This window comes from Gopherus evgoodei, chromosome 3 (genome assembly GCF_007399415.2).
Source record: "Gopherus evgoodei ecotype Sinaloan lineage chromosome 3, rGopEvg1_v1.p, whole genome shotgun sequence".
NCBI lineage: Eukaryota > Metazoa > Chordata > Testudines > Testudinidae > Gopherus > Gopherus evgoodei.
The window spans coordinates 204,741,776-204,757,197 of record NC_044324.1 but is presented as its reverse complement, the minus strand read 5'-3'; the positions used below and the strand labels follow the sequence as shown (position 1 = coordinate 204,757,197).

The 15,422-nt window shown below is 42.2% G+C and overlaps 1 protein-coding gene across 1 annotated transcript; it reads left to right on the top strand.

The window, feature by feature from the left end:
* The first annotated feature begins 70 nt into the window (after positions 1-70).
* Positions 71-15,073, top strand: CCT4 (chaperonin containing TCP1 subunit 4). Its single transcript, XM_030557857.1, has 14 exons — positions 71-345; positions 2,624-2,676; positions 3,841-3,930; positions 4,690-4,798; positions 7,556-7,698; positions 9,856-9,977; positions 10,088-10,220; positions 11,238-11,377; positions 11,738-11,834; positions 12,266-12,376; positions 12,831-12,961; positions 13,091-13,325; positions 14,435-14,548; positions 14,898-15,073. Exons 1-14 carry the CDS (start codon positions 225-227, stop codon positions 14,910-14,912), a joined length of 1,614 nt encoding a protein of 537 aa, XP_030413717.1. The 5' UTR covers positions 71-224; the 3' UTR covers positions 14,913-15,073.
* The last annotated feature ends 349 nt before the right edge of the window (positions 15,074-15,422 follow it).

The following is a 15,422-nucleotide window of genomic DNA, read 5'->3' as shown; positions in this document are numbered from 1 at the left end:
CCTTCAGCGCCGGCCGACGAGCACGCGCGGGAGAGGCGGTTTCCAGTGACGTCACGCGCCGCGCCAGCCCTGCCCCTCCCCCCTTTCTCCTGTAGGCCCTGGAGCTCCCGGAGACTGAGGCGGCGCGTTCTGGAAGCTTCGCGGCGGGGATCGTTAGCGCGGGCGAGCCAGGCTGATCCGTCTCCATCCGGAGCTTAGCAGCAGCGGGGCGCGGAGGAGTCGCCATGCCGGAGAACGCGGGGTCCAGAGCTTTCACGGGCGGCAACGGGGGCCGCAAAAGAAGCGCCTACCAGGACCGGGACAAGCCCGCGCAGATCCGCTTCAGCAACATCTCCGCCGGCAAAGGTGCGGCCTGCCCGGGAGGGGTGGGGGGAGGGGAAGAGCGGCCCGGGCCGGGAGGGGCTGTGGCGGGGCGGGGGGAGGGGAAGAGCGGCCTGGGCCGGGAGGGGCTGTGGCGGGGCTGGGGAGGGAGCGGCTCGGCCTGCCCTGGGGAGGCTGTAGCGGGGCTGGGGTAGGGGAAGAGCGGCCTGCCCGAGGGAGGTTGTAGCGGGGCGGGGGGGGGGGCTGGCCTGGCCTGGCGAGGCCAAGGAAGGGGAATGAGGGAATCTTTCTCCCCCAGCTCAGGGCGGGGGAGGGTCTCCGGGGATCGGCTCGCTCGCTGTCCTTTTCCTCCTCCTGCCTCTGTGTGGGGAATATGAGGATGCTGCAGCTTTTTCCTAAAATCGCTGATCCCCCTCAGCCCCACAGTCGGGGAGGGGGGCGGGAGGAGCTCCCATCGCACGGACCCTGCCCCGCCCCCCCGCACCCGTTGTGAGTGAATTCTGGGGCAGTCGGGGCCCTTCGCTGTCAGGCTGGCTCGGCGCTCCCCAGGCGTTTGAAGGCGGGTCAGTTTTCCTCCATCATTGTGTACGGTTTTCCTGTTCACCTGGGCCTGACAGCTTCAGGCACAGCCGCTGGGCCAGTTCTTCCCTTTAGTGAACAGGGCATGGGCCGTTTCTGTTGGGAAGAGTCTTCTTCCCACTCCGCTAGACTTGTTCGTGGTTTGTTTTATTGTTGTGTTTTGCTAGTGTGATGGTTTTATTTAAATGTAACTTTGTGGTGCCAGGATCAGAAGCTGGTGGGATGGAAAGGCTATAGGTGGCTATTGACACAAGTCCTGGTCAGAGTATCTGGAGAAAAAGTATTGTAACCCACTATTAGATGAGTGAAACCCTTCAGCATTTTTAAGCCTATGTGTCATGTAATATCATTAGTACCCCCATTGGATTTTAAAATACTTCATACAAATCAAGTGTTGATTGTGTTTATTATATTCCAGGGTCTGGTCTGCGCTACAAAGTTTTGTCAGCAAAAGTTATGCCACTTTAACTAAAGCACTTTAATTAAAAGTACCGTTGCATGTCCATACTATCTGCTTGTGTCGACAGAGGGCCACACTAACAGCTGTGGCATCAACACAGAGCAGTGCACCATGGTACCTATCCCACTGTGCAACTGGCCACAGGGTGCTTTGGGAAGGAGTTGCAATACCTCTTGGGGCAGGTACAGCTTCACATGATCCCTGTTTCTCAATCCCATGGTTCCAGGGATGCCCTAGTAGATTGTGAGCTGCTTTTTCAATGGAAGTGTGTAGGGAGAGGAGAGTGCTGTGTCTGAGGCATGGGAGACAGCATGCTGGCCAACCTGTCCTGGAGGACAGGAACCCCCCTCATCAGCCCCACCTCTGCACAGCTGTCTGAAGCAACTCCTTCTGCCTGCCTGTGTTTCTGATTCCCTTTGAGCTCTTCCACAGCCGCCTCAGCTGCTGGGAGCAGCTCTGTGAGCTCTCTCTGCTGAGGAATGTCAAAGCAGCACAGCAGTCTGCCCCATCTTCCTCCGCACCTTGCTCCTTGCAGCAGCAGTCCGCCTGCCCCTGTGTTACTAGTGCAGGGCAGAACAGAAGCATTTCATGGTAATGATTTGCTCTTTGTTCCCCAAATGCAGCAGCATGCTCAGCTCTCAGATACTTCCCAGAGCTTTGAAAGGGGAGGAGCGCATGCCTGCAGGGCAGCAAAGATCAAAACAGTGAGCAGAGTGGTCAGGGCAGGCATTGTGGGATACTGGCACAAGCCAGTTATGTGGACAAAACAAACAGCAGTGTCTACACTAATGCTTTGTCACTTTAACTTTGCGACAAAAAGGTTTATACTTCTCATTGAGATGGCTTTAATTTGTTGGCAAGACAGCAGAGTTTTGCCGCCAAAATAGCTTTGTAGTGTGTACACCCACCCGTTTTGTAGGCAAAAGGCAGCTTTTGGTGACAAAACTTTGTAGTGTAGACAAGGCCCAGGTGTTAGAATCAACCATCAATGCCATACCCTTTATTTTTTCCTAAGTGTATTTATGCCGTATCAGTAAGTTTTCAGACTTTTTTAATAAACCAGTAAGACTTTTAATGAAGTGGAACTAAATGGCTCCATGTGAGAGTTTATCAGAGTTGTTTGTCCTTTTCTGTATAAAAGAACTGATTATGTTCAGATTGTTAAAGTTTTTTGTAAATTTACTTAGCATTTACCAGTTTTAATTTAAAGCTGAATGTCAGTGACTGTTGCATAAAAGCATCTCATTTTCACTTCCTCTTCAGCGGTTGCTGATGCTATTAGAACAAGCCTTGGACCAAAAGGAATGGATAAAATGGTAAGCTTTGAGACAAGTGTCTAATTATTTTTAAACCAATTATAAATACTTACGCAAATTTCAACAGTTTTTTACAAGAATAGTTTCCTAGTTGTGTTTTTGTATTCGCTAATCATTAAGATAACTTCTAGTTACATGAATATGTATTGATGATTGTTGTTGGAAAAGGCAATGCACTGATACTTTAATAGTAGTAAGAAGTCCTTTGGTTTAAAGGGAACATCAAATATTTTATGGATCTTAATGTTAAAAAATGTCTTCTGCATCTAAGCTCATAAATAAGGCTACGTTTTAGTCATGAGTATTTTTATTAAAAGTCATGGACAGGTCATAGGCCGTAAACAAAAATTCATGGCCCATGACCTGTCCATGATTTCTACTATATACCCCTGACTAAATCTTGGGGGGGCTGGGCGGGCTCCCTACCGGGCTCCATGCCTCCCCGGAAGCGGCAACAGCCTCTTTGCTCAGCTCCTAGGTGGAGGTGTGACCAGCCAGCTCTGCATGCTGCCTCTGCCCCAGGCAATGGCTCTGCAGCTCCCATTGGCTGGGAACCGTGGCCAGTAGGAGTAGTGCCAGTAGGTGGTGGCAGTGCGCAGAGCTGTCTGGCCAAGCAGGGCTGGCTTCAGCTTTTTTGCTGCGCCAAGCGGCTCCCAAAAAAAAAGCCAAGATCGGCAGCAGCTTTACCGCCACCGCTTCATTCTTCGGCAGCAGGCTCTTCCCTCCGAGAGGGAGTGAGGGACCCTCTGCCAAAGAGCCGGACATGCCGTCCCTTCCCGTTGGCAGCCCCGAGCACCTGCTTGCTGCTCTGGTGCCTGGAGCTGGCCCTGTGGCCACACTTCCGCCTAGGAGCTGAGGGAGGGGAATGTTGCAGCTTCTGGGGAGCCCCCCTAGGTAAGCACTGCGCAGAGCCCACCTCGTCCTGTCCCATGTCCCAACCTCCTGCCCCTCCCACATCCAAACTCCTGCTTCTGATGGGGGAGGGATGGCTGGATACTGCCCCAGGAGTGGCTGGTGCAACTGGCCCAGGGGCTGCCCGAGCTGCTTAGGCAGCCCCCTGTCCAAGTACACTGGTCACTGCAGAAGTCATGGAATCCGTGACCTCCTTGACAAACTGTCAGCCTTAGTTATAAATATGTGGTGGGTTTTTTTGTTTTCCCTCAGATTCAAGATGGTAAAGGAGATGTGACAATTACAAATGACGGTGCAACTATTCTGAAACAAATGCAGGTTCTACATCCTGCAGCCAAAATGGTAAGTAACTTTCAGCCTGTAAACCAGTATATCCCAACCTGGTTGGCAGAAGAATCTAAGGAGGTACCAGATTAATTCAGGATGTTCATGGAGCTGAGGAGAGGATAAATGTGGTTTTAGAAAGCTGCAGGGCACTAAAGTACACTGATGTTGTGGCACTGCAAGTCTGCAATGCACTGAAGTTCTGACCTTGATGCTCTTTACATGAATCTTGGGGGTGGGGACAGCCTAAAATCCAAACTTCAAATGATGGTTTGGGTGCAATGCAATGATTAAGCTTTATGTACTCTGCACAACAGTGGTTTATAGGAGGATTCTTAGATTCCAATTAACTGACAGTACACTGGGCATCTTTACTCTAACCCTTGTCATAATGTCATGGGTTAAAGTTATACCTTGGGACAAGGAGATGTTGGTAACATTGCCTGTATAAATGAGCAGTGTTGCTGATCAGTCAAGAAGCAAGGAATTTCCTGCTGTATGGACCTCACAGGACACTTATACCTGTGTATAAACAATACAGAACATAAAGTGGGCTAAAATTTGTATTTGTACCTTTTATGACCATGGAAAAAGATTTATATGCACAAAATTAAGGAGAACCAATCTGTATATTTAAAGTTAATAAGTAAAACCACTCTTTATACAATCCCCAGTGGAATATTAAATATTTTTCCTTCTTAATTAAGTACCAGTGGTGCATAAAAGTAACTGGTTCCAATAAATCATGTCACAAGTTCTCAAACTGTCTTTATTTAGTTGGTAGAGCTGTCCAAGGCACAAGATATTGAGGCTGGTGATGGCACCACATCTGTCGTTGTCATTGCTGGTGCTCTCTTGGATGCCTGTTCCAGACTTCTTCAGAAGGGTACGTTTTACTGCTTGGCTTTAATAAAAGGGGAAAAGGGAAGATGCCTGGAGGAGTTAATTATATAAAACTGAATATTAATAAGATTGGTTTTTGGTTAATGAAAGTCCATTAATTGTATAACTTCTTAGTGGTAAAACACTGATTTGAAAAGTAACTCAAAAGAGCTTTGTTTCTGTACTTGTTAATGTCTTATTTCTGGTGGCAATCTCAAATCATTTAGCTTCATGTTTTTGAGCTCGAATCTGCTTCCAGTATTACCAATCAAGTATAGCTATTAAAGCTATTTTGGTATTCCGAAATTTTTTTTAGATAATGGTTTATGATGGGTGAAATAGTGTGGTATGAAGAAATTAACCCACAATTTGGAGCTAGGAACTCTTGCTGGGCTTTGAGCTGATCACCTGGTCTTTATTTTTTGTAAAACAGAGATGTTTATTTATTATTATCAGGACTGTTGAGAAGATTGATGTTTGTAAAAGGCTTGGAATGTGTGAAGCAGTATAAATTGTTGTGAGGACTAGCATTTCTGCTGTACTAATCAGTGAGGCTAACAGCATGCCAGCAACCACCACATGCTGTGTGAAGAAGCCATTGGGGCTGAACAGAACAGTTTATATTCCTTGCTTCAACAGATTTTTTTTATTTTACCTCCCCCCCTTTTTTTAAAGGCTTGTTTTTCAAACAAAACAACTTAAATCAAAAAAAGCTTGCCTCAAGTAGGGATTGGTTTGATCTCTCCGTCTGTATACATGGCAGTTATGCAGTGCCTCTCTGCCACAACAGTGCTCATGCTGGTCAACTCAGGGCAGGAGAGCCCTATCAGCTCTTAACCTTACTATCACAAAAGTACAGTAGGCACATGAGAAGTAGTCCACTGATACTGGTGCTGAACAGTGGAATGGTCAGCAAGGCAAGTCACTTTATTAAATAAGCACATTGGAATTATCAAAGGGGGATACTTATAAGTAGTCACCTATATTAAGGCAGAACTAACTTGTCAGACCTGAAGTGAACCGCATTACTGTCTGAGAGGAAGGATGTAGTTAAAACATTGGACTGGGACTTGAGAGATCTGGGTTCAGTTCCCAGTTTTTGTCATGACTTCACGTGACCATGGGCAAGTCACTTGAATCTCTTTGTGCCCCAGTTCCACATGTATAAATTGGGGAATGTTGGTACTTCCTTACCTCAGTGGTAAATCCGCTAATGACCATGAAGCACAGGCATACTGTATTGATGGGAAGGCCATATAAATATCTGATTAGATCAAATATACAAAAAGTATGTGGCTCTGTGTATAAATCTATTCAATATAACCTAGCCTAGAATGGTCCTTGTTAATGTAATATCTCGAGGTAATACTTGGATATCTCTTTGTAAAATTTTGACATAAATTTGTGTGCAATACCCAGATAGCTAGGAACAGGGTTATTCAGCACAAACCTGGCCTTTTTGAAAGGTAAGCTTGCAGTAATGTGCTGAATTCCCCATTGTTCTCTCCTTAATTTCTCAAACAGCAGAATAAATATGTGGCAATATCATTTTTCAAATAAAATTATTCAGTTATCATCTTGAAACCTTTTGAAACTGGGGAGAAATTACCATAGAATAGTAAAAAGGATCCCAATCAAAATCTGTTTTCAAGCTCAGTGGTATTGAGTTTGCATGTTTAGTGGGCAATTATAGCAGCAATTTCCAATCTTGTCTTACACCCACCCACTCTCCCTTTGTGCTTGACATCTGGACTTATTACCAGCGTACCCTTACAGCATTTCTTGCAGTTATTGCCTTATTTTGTCAGTTTCTGTCCTCTTCTTTTTTTCCTTCTTTTCTTCCTATTTTCACATTCTCATTTTTGTTCATCCTGCCTCAGTTTTTTGTCCCACTTCCCAAAGGCTCTGCTCTCTTTTCTTCCCTCTTTACTGCTGCCAGCTGTCCATTCTCTGTAAATTTCTCCCACTGCTGGTGCTAGCCAGCAATACTGTCTGCAGCCAGTCTGTTGCTATAAAAGCAAGTAGTACGCTTTACAGGAAGCGTGTGTGTAACACCAAGAGCAGAAGTAGGGGATGTGCAGCTGGTATTGGCAGCCAAAGCAGCTCCTTGTGACAAGGCAAAGGGATATGGGGTGCATCCTAAAGTCGCCTGGGAAACCTCTTTGTAGGTGATGGGGCACCATAAGGAACAACTGTTAAGGTTACTTAGGTCTGAACCCTGTTTTGTTCATAAAGGTTTTATAAACATAATATGAATATATTTGTTTTCATAACACTCTTAAAACTGATGAATACGGTTTTGTGGGATGTAAGTATTTGGGCTTCAAACACTTCAGGAGATAATGAGAATTAATAAGTAAAATTAAGATTAGTTCACTTTCATTATTCAAGTAGAGAAAACTACAAATAATAAAACTGTTTCTGTTGAAATGTTAGTTTTAGATAATTTGTCACTATCAGTCCAAAAATCAAATGGTATTGTAAGAACATAAGAATGGCCCAACTGGGTCAGACCAAAAGTCCATCTAGCCTAGTATCCTGTCTTCTGACAGTGGCCAGTGCCAGATGCCCCAGAGGGAATGAACAGAACAGGTAATCATCAAGTGATCCATCGCCTGTCGCTCATTCCCAGCTTCTGGGAAAAGTTTAAGCTGGGATGAGATTGTAAGTGGAATGAACCAGCTTCTAAAATTTAAAGAAAATCAAATGATAAAGTTAAGTGAACAATTTGTCTGAAAACTTGAATTTAAACTTCTAATAGGAATCCATCCCACCATCATTTCGGAGTCATTCCAGAAAGCTTTGGATAAGAGTACTGAAGTCTTGACCGACATGGGACAGCCAGTTGAACTAAGCGACAGAGAAACCTTGCTAAATAGTGCAACTACTTCACTGAATTCAAAGGTAGTAATTATCCAATTAGTGGGGGTGAATGGGGGGGTTATTCAGCCTAACTTCTGCGTAAATTAACTGTAATGTGTGTTCATGAGTATTGTTTTACACATTTTCCCACTCTTTGTATGTCATTTGTCCCTTTGTTCTATATTTCTGTAGTGTTTAGCAAAATGAATTCTCTAGGTGCTGCCATAATACAAACAATAAGTACTGATCTTTTAAATCCAGTAATTCATTCATTTATTAGCTGAATTCAGATCTTCTTTGAACTAGACTGTTTTCTTTGTACTGACTTTTTTTGTGTGGTTTATATTATTGTTTCATATGTACCAGATTAATAGGGACAATAGATAATTTCAGTAACTGTTCCTGGTCATCTAGGATGCAGACTTTTCATGATGCTGCAGTTGATTGATGCTGACAGAACAAGAAGTAATGGTCTCAAGCTGCAGTGGGGGAGGTTTAGGTTGGATATTAAGAAAAACTTTTTCACTAGGAGGGTGATGAGGCACTGGAATGGGTTACAGTACCTAGGGACGTGGTGGAATCTCCTTCCTTAGAGGTTTTTAAGGTCAGGCTTGACAGAGCCCCGGCTGGGATGATTTAATTGGGAATTGGTCCTGCATTGAGCAGATAGTTGGACCAGATGACCTCCTGAGGTTCCTTCCAACCCTGATATTCTTTGATTCTATGATTTGTATTTACTCGCAACCTAAAAATTTAACTGAATTTAATCTTAGTCACATTTCAATCTGAAATTTTTATCTACTATATTTAGGTAGCACCTAAGATTAATAAAACTGAATACAGACTAACATGGCTGCTACTCTAAAACTGAAAGAACAGTGAAAAAAATTGTCCCCTTTTTCACTTGGCTTACTTTGGGCATTTAACGTCATCTTGTGTGTAGTCCATTACACTATTTCCTCTGTCCATGTGGGTTTTTCATACTGCACTGGGGAGAAACTTTTTTTAAACAGTCATTTTAAGCCTAACTCCCCAAATTGTCAGGGAAAGCTCCCAAAAGCAGCTTACTTCTGTTCCCTAAAAAGATGAGATTTCACATTTACTATGCCTTTAAATGCAAAGACTATGAAGACACAATTTTCTTATAGTTCTATTACACTTTTGAATCATAAGTTTATTTAAAAAATGTATCCTCCATATCTGAATAATATTGCAGTTGATTACAAGTTTTACCTACCATATCTGCTCTCTGTTTGCATAATCCATGCTGTTCTTTTATGTCAAGTTAAATGTTTTCTTATTTGCTTTTTTTAATGGGGGAGGGGAGAGTCAGAGATCATGACATCCCCTGATCAGCACAGAGGAGGGGCCTGCATGCACAGATCTTACCCTTCTATTGTGGAAGTGATGTTGGTTGCCTTTGTGGCACAATCCGTCTCCTCTGCAGGGTCCCAGGAAGAGCCTTCCGACACCAGAATCTATAGAGAAGGAAGGGGTTTGGGAGGGTCCACATTGGGCAGCAGAGGAGATGTCACTTCCCCATGGGTCCTGTAGAGTCTATGCAAAAAAAGAATAATATGGACCCAGGCTGTACTTCCTTTTCTCTAGAAATCACTGTGCATTGGGGAATTCATTTTAAAGGCAATTCCTTGGGATGACTGAAGACAAAGAGGGGTCTTCCTCCAACAGAAAAATGTGGGGCAGAGCTCTGAGGTTCCCTTCAATGTTCTTTCTGTGTGCCAGGTCGCAATACCACTCATTCAAATTTGGTCCGGCCACCCCCTCCATGATGGGGGATGGACAAGCCAAATGCAAGTGCTCTTGCGACCCCATGAGTAAGTGGGAAGGCTTGCTGTACCCTCTATAAAGTTTGATGTGCCTGCCCCCCAATTGAGAATGACTGTGCTAGGCCTGAGCATAGGTTTTTACCACAGAAGCAATTGTTCTACCTTTTGTTGATAACCCAGCATGTACGAGTAATACTACAGTAATAAACTGCTCATTGGAAGCGAAAATATGAAGAAATCAGATTTCGTTTTCAAACTATATAGGGTTATAAGCACAAAAGAAAAGCAATGAGATGATGAATGGCTTGCTAGTGTAATTTTGAAATTGATATTTTCTTAATTTTGATTATGCCACTAAGTTGAAGTGTTCTTCTGCACACTAAGTTTATTTATCTTAATTAAATCCCTTTAGGTTGTATCTCAGTATTCTAGTCTCCTTTCTCCAATGAGTGTGGATGCAGTGATGAAGGTGATTGATCCAACTACAGCTAGCAGTGTAGATCTTAGAGACATTAAAATTGTTAAAAAGCTTGGGTAAGTAGCAATCTATATCTAACAGTTCTGCTAATTACAGTAACTTGTCCAACTTTTAAAAATTGTATCCTTAAAACATTAAATTAATGTTTTACTACTCTTGTTTCCAGTGGAACAATTGATGATTGTGAACTGGTTGAAGGACTAGTCCTCACTCAGAAGCTGGCGAATACTGGTGTAACTAGAGTGGAAAAAGCCAAGATTGGACTCATTCAGTTTTGCTTGTCTGCTCCAAAGACTGATGTGAGTTAGCCTGATCCTGCTGAATTTAATATCATCTTTGTGCATGGGGATTTACATGTAATTAGACAGTGAAGAAAAAAAATACTCCTTAAGAGCTTGTCTACACTGCAGAAGCCATCGCAGTAATTCAGTCGGCTTTCGGTGTCCACACTGCCCTCCTTCTGCTGGTGGTGTGCATCCTCACCAGTAGCACTTGCACTGACTGAAGTGGGGCACTGATAGACATGTGGGACTCACAGCAGGAGCCTCCCACCTACCAGCGGGATGACAGTCTGAGCGGTGAGCCAGGCATCAGTTTCGTGGTGCTCTGTGGCTCAGAGCAGCAGGTCAGGGCTCACAGCTGGAGCTCTATGCTGTGAATTTGAGCCACACTGGGCTCACAGCTGAGGCTGTCACCCCAGGGTGGGGGCTCCAGCTTTGAGCCTGGCACCCGGCTGACAGCTGTGGGAGGGCCAGCTTAGCCCAGTATTGAGCCTACCAGCAGTGAAATTAACTTTCTTGTCAGTTTTGTGTGAGCTCAGCAGCCATGAAACTGACAAGAATGACAGCCAACAGCCCAAGTAAGTTGCGTCACCCTAACTACAGGAACATAAGTGCTATGTCTCATGGAGGTGGAGTTCTGATGTCAGTTAGCAGGCCATTTACTTTGGCAGAAGCAGCATTCTAGTGTAGACACTGGCATAATTACATCAATGTAAACTGCCTTGTGTTAACCTAAATCTAGTGTAGACCAAGCCTAAGTCTGTTATAGTCACACATAACTTTCCTGTTCCACAAATTATATCAGAACCCCATTAGTTTAAAACTAATCATGTAGTAGTAAAAGGTTGTAACTTAAAACCACAAGTCCTTGTATTGGAGCATTAAAATGTGTATAGAAGCAATGGTGTAGTCAGTCTTGTTTGCCTTACATCACAAGTGCACTGAATTATAGAAACAGCGTGAACAACAAGAAATGTACTTCTGAGCTTACATTCAGTAATTTTTGAAGACATTAAATATTTTTCTCTTTTATAGATGGACAACCAGATCATTGTTTCTGACTATGCTCAAATGGACAGAGTATTACGTGAAGAGAGAGCCTACATTCTAAACTTAGTTAAACAAATTAAAAAGGCTGGATGCAATGTTCTGCTCATTCAGAAGTCTATTCTACGGTATGCTAACTGCCTGAAAAAATAAAACTTTTGTTTCCTAAGTAACTATTAGATTAAAGCATTGGTACTCTTCATAAGCTGAAGCTGAATTGTAACACTAACATCAAGGGAGGAAATTTCAAAAACTGGTTCCTTCTGAAGCCCCTGTACTTTCAGTGAGCATGTAGATTCTGGCACACACCCTCTGAACAATAACATACCTCCGACTTCACAATTTTTGTTTTTTATAAGCCAATACTGAAATTCTTCAGTGGATTTTTATTACTATGACACAAATCCTAATTATAACTAATATCACATGCTAGCACTATTGGTTTTATAGTGTTGTGCGTTCACTTTTTGAACTGTCTTTGATTTTAGGGATGCTCTTAGTGATCTAGCACTACATTTCTTGAACAAAATGAAGATCATGGTGATTAAAGATATCGAAAGAGAAGACATTGAATTTATATGTAAGGTAAGGAAGTGTTTTGTTTAAATAGCTGTGCTGAATGATATCTATACCCTGTCACTGCTACATATAACTTAAATGGACCATAACACCTTGTTTTATTGGAGTGGACTTTGTGAACCCTCCCCTCCCTACATGCATACAGACACATACCCTCTCTCTCTCTCCCTCCCCTGTGTGTGTGCTCGTGTGCGCGCACACACACACACACCCCACGTATGAATAAACAGGATAAATATCTCCAAAAAACTTAACTATACTCTCATTCCCTTTTATCTCCAAGAAATATAGCAAATGGTCATGCTCTTGGGGGGGGGGGGGGGGGGGAGAGGTAAGGGGAAAGTAGGGCATCTATATTAAAGCAGTTGTGAACCAACTATAATGTATAAAAAAGTACACTAAACTGTATATTTTGCCTGTTTAACTTGTTCCTGTAGACAATTGGAACCAAGCCAGTTGCTCACATTGATCAGTTCACTGCTGATACATTGGGATCTGCTGAATTGGCAGAGGAAGTCAATCTAAATGGTTCTGGGAAGCTAATAAAGGTAAGGAACAGAAATTAACATCTTTCTTTACTGATTATAAGATAATATAATTTTAAAGGGTGGTACCTCAAAACTTGCCTGTTCTAGAAATGAATGAGAGCTGAAACTTCTAGATTTTTCTGTAGTATGCAACAGTATTTACTTCTATTATCATTTTGTATTACTGTAGTACAGAGGACCCCTAGTCATGGACCCCTCATTGTGCTAGATGCTGCACAAATGCAAAACAAAAAGACAGTCCCTGTAGGCTGACTTGATTGTATTGACTTTGTAAACTTAGTTTGGTTTACCAGAGCTCAAGCTCTGTTAGGTAATTGAATATGTCAAGTCTCGAGCCTTAATCCAATATAACTTTCATTCCCTGATAATGGGTAATATCCCAGATTTTAAGTTTTCTTACTATTTTTTGTTTTGGTTTGGGGTTTTTTAGTCCAGCTATGTTTCTATGTTATAGATTACAGGCTGTGCAAGCCCTGGAAAAACTGTTACAATTGTGGTACGTGGATCCAACAAACTAGTAATGGAAGAAGCTGAGCGTTCCATTCATGATGCTCTGTGTGTCGTACGTTGTTTAGTAAAAAAAAGGTAATGCTTTCTATTATGTAGTGGCTTCTTATACCAATAATACAGTAAACTGTAATCACTTAAACATTTGTCAAAGGCCACAGCTTGTATTTTTTTAATAAAATTTTAGGGTTTTTTGTTTTCCCTCAGAGCTCTAATTGCGGGAGGTGGAGCACCAGAGATCGAATTAGCACTGCGCTTGAATGAGTATGCTCGCACTTTGAGTGGTATGGACTCATACTGTGTCCGTGCATATGGAGATGCAATGGAAGTCATCCCATCTACACTGGCTGAAAATGCAGGCCTTAACCCTATTTCTACTGTAACAGAGCTGAGAAACAGACATGCACAAGGAGAGAAAACAGCAGGCATTAATATCAGAAAGGTAATACACAAAAGGATTATACATCTGTGATGATAAATTAAAATGTTCAGTTCTTTTTGGGCAAAATTAATTGAGAATAAAGACAGATAAAGGTTGCCCAAGACTGTCCTCTGTCAACCTCCTGTATCATTGCAACATAACAATTCAGCATTTTTATAGTCTGACACACCAGATAACCAGTGCTTTTAAAAACTAATCAGAAGAACTGGTTAGAAATCTTTTCAGAATTTTTTTTTAATGGTAAATGCCCTTTTTGCAAAAATTAAATATTTCAACTGAAAACTTCAACCCAGCTCTCCCCTGCAGCCTGGATGCCTCTCTTGTCATCTTTCAGATGGGCAGCCAACAAGCCAAAAAATTCTGTGTTCTCCTGAAATGGAATTTTTCAGAATTTCTGTCCCATGAGAAATTTCACAGTTTTTATTTTTTGTCCTAAATGGGACAATATCTTGTTCCAAAAATATTAATTTTCCATGGGTTAGAAATTGTATTTTCCAGCCATCTTTGCTAGTTAGCAATTTATTTGTCTGCTAAAAGTCTCAGGTGCACTCAGAAAATTGTGTTGGTGTGTAGAGAGAATGAGTTCCAGACTCTGCCATGACATCCAGTGCAATGGTACTTTCAGTAGTTCTCTCTCTTTTTTTTTTTTTTTAAGCCATAAGAACTAGAGTATCACTTTTTTTTTTTTAATATTTTTAGATGCATGAGCACAGGATGTACCCACCAGGGAAAATATCTGCTCAGTCCGCTGCTGTGAGCTGGCCTGTTTTTTGACACCCTCCCCTTTGCTTCCTTAGTAGCTTGGAGTATCTAGTTTCTTGCCTGGGCTTTGGACCGGACAGTAGCATTGGGTGGGCATAGCTTCACAAGTATCTGGTGTTGAGTGGATTTCCTGAGTATTGCGACATAAATTTTATACCACAGCATTCCTGCTGGGGACTGAAGAGGTTCAAATGAACTGTACATGGCCATCTGCTCATAAAGTGTTTTTTTTTCTCTTTAAGCTATAGTAGGCAGGGGGGCTACTGGGGATAATTTACAAGTATGTTTAAATCAGATTTGTGGCATCTGCTTTTATACAAACTGAGGATACAGTTCTGGTTCTGTAGGGTGGAATTTCCAATATCCTGGAGGAGTTAGTGGTCCAGCCTCTGTTGGTGTCTCTCAGTGCTCTGACACTAGCTACAGAAACTGTCCGCAGTATTCTTAAGATTGATGATGTGGTAAGTAATATTTTTGATTATTACTTTCGTGTTCTGTTTAAGATATCCCTTACGTTAAGGATTTGTATTTAAAGTAAATATTTTACGATTATTGTATTTCTTGCCCTTATATTCCTAGGAGTTATATGCCATTTACATGTAATTCATCAGTCTTCTGATTACTGAAACTATGAAAAATGAAACAATCGTTGTGGGAAAACAATAACCAAAACCAAGTATTGGTAAATACAGCAGCCAGCTTAAAGTACAGAATACAAAAGGATTAGATATGGAGTTGTATCTTTAAAGTGAGGGATGTTGATAATTGTTTCCCATTCACATGCCTGATCATGTTAACTTGTCTTTGCAGGTGAACACTCGATAAGGTGACTAAAGGAAATGGCAGTACAGGCGAGAGTACCACAGCATAGTTTGGAGTAAGGGATTCTGTGAAGAAACCTATGTCAAGCATTCTTCTAAAACCCACTTAAGTTTATGTACTTTTATCAACTTAATTTAATAAAATCTCTGGTTTCAAGAGGCAAACTTTGTTTGTAAATGAAGGTGCAGTATTCTATAACTGAAACTTGGCATTAAAAACTCTCACCAGAGTAGTACTGAAACAAATGAAAATGTTACCACTTTTGCTCTGTATTAAATCATGCACATTCATTCACACTAATCCTGTTTTTGATAAGTAAGAAATCTTCAGTGCAAGTTGTTAGGTTCTGTAATATCTAGTTTGAAATAATTCTGTTACTATGGAATCTTAGCAGTTACTGCAGTACCTCAGAGCTGTTTTCCTCCAAAGATTGTCCAAAACAGAGTAATATTTCCTATCCAGAAAGCCTGACAAACATCCATCCTCTTACCCAGGCAGTTGCTACAGCCACTA

Excerpts from the sequence above, each read along its gene's own strand:
- CCT4 (XM_030557857.1), top strand. The coding sequence starts at position 225 with ATGCCGGAGAACGCGGGGTCCAGAGCTTTCACGGGCGGCAACGGGGGC. Across the intron at positions 3,931-4,689 it reads TACATCCTGCAGCCAAAATG|TTGGTAGAGCTGTCCAAGGC; the intron begins GTAAGTAACTTT and ends GTCTTTATTTAG. Across the intron at positions 13,326-14,434 it reads CAGGCATTAATATCAGAAAG|GGTGGAATTTCCAATATCCT; the intron begins GTAATACACAAA and ends CTGGTTCTGTAG.